Source organism: Phytophthora parasitica, assembly GCF_000247585.1.
Source record: "Phytophthora parasitica INRA-310 unplaced genomic scaffold supercont2.171, whole genome shotgun sequence".
Lineage (NCBI taxonomy): Eukaryota > Oomycota > Peronosporomycetes > Peronosporales > Peronosporaceae > Phytophthora > Phytophthora nicotianae.
The window spans coordinates 46,013-47,163 of record NW_008649157.1 but is presented as its reverse complement, the minus strand read 5'-3'; the positions used below and the strand labels follow the sequence as shown (position 1 = coordinate 47,163).

Genomic DNA, 1,151 nt, shown 5'->3' with positions numbered 1-1,151 from the left:
GTGGTCGGGATGGAAAGCCCTCAGTGTGTGTTTTACTCTATTCAGAAGCAGACAAGGGCCGTGCAGACGCTTTAACTACTGAAGGACGTGACTTCGAGGGTGCAGTATCCAACGGGAGCTCTCGTGGCGAACTGGAAGAAGTCGCTGCGTTCTGTGAAATGGCCACAGGCTGTCGAAAGGAGCTGCTGTATTCTCATTTTGGCTTCCGCTTTGATCCCTCTCATTGTGTCAAGAATTGCAACTGCGGTGAACCTCTTGATGCTGATAGTGAGTTTTGGCAAGAAGAGATTGGCTGTGAACATGACTCCAACGTGAACAAGTTAGACGAGGAGGATGGCATTTCTAGGGGTATTATTGAGTACCAGTACCAGAAAATCTTAACTGAGTCCAAGCGGTTGAAGCTTCCGAAGCGAGAAGCTCTATCACGTCGTCTTGTACGGGTAAGGTCGAGGTTTTACGCTGTGGATTTGTGCTGTTATAACGTGAAAACTGTCTGTTGTAGGATATTCTTGAGACTGCACCGGTATCAGAAGAAGAGATGGCAGGCATGCGAGGTGTCGGGCCTGCAAAAGCTTCGAGATATTTTCGCTTATTTCGCTTCGACTGAGTGACAAGCAGGAGGTTCTCTTTTGTTGGAACCCTCACGCGCGAACTGCGTGCTGGATGGGAGTTAGAATTCTCTTGGCCTTCGACACATTTCTGTAATCTTGCCAAATGACAAAAGTCCGACAGGGGCAGCCAGAATGAGGCACAAAATTTAGTAATACGACCTAAAATCCATCCCAATTATTCGGGTTTTAATCCACATACCAGGTACCATGGTAGTACCTTTGGTACATGTATTGCAAGCCAAGAACGAAGAAAATATCCAGTTCGTAAACACGCTGGCGACAATGATGAGCGCGAAAAACTGCAGAAATTGTGTACTAGTACGCGGAGGCTCCCCATTTCCTTTTTGGCTGTTTTTCGGGGAAGATGAATCGTTGTGTTCGTAACTGGAAGGTACATGTAAATTTTGAAATTGATCCGTAGAGTGAGCTGACGTGAGGATAAGCAATGTGGTGTTGACATGTTGTCGTTCATTTACGGCAGCGAGCTCCAGCTGTGTCCCACGCAGTGTCATGCATTTTTATTAGGATGTGGCTGTTGCG

At 46.9% G+C, this 1,151-nt stretch overlaps 1 protein-coding gene across 2 annotated transcripts; it reads left to right on the top strand.

Annotated features, from left to right (window-relative positions):
* PPTG_19743 lies at window positions 1–853 on the top strand (the record flags this gene model as incomplete). Of its 2 annotated transcripts, XM_008918278.1 has the most annotated exons (2): window positions 1–440; window positions 503–853. In XM_008918278.1, coding segments are annotated over 2 exons (545 nt in total), but the record flags the coding sequence as incomplete, so codon positions are not given. The 2 variants fall into 2 exon arrangements, with proteins under 2 accessions (XP_008916526.1, XP_008916525.1); XM_008918277.1 differs by having other exon boundaries at window positions 1–853.
* Between the last annotated feature and the right edge of the window lie 298 nt (window positions 854–1,151).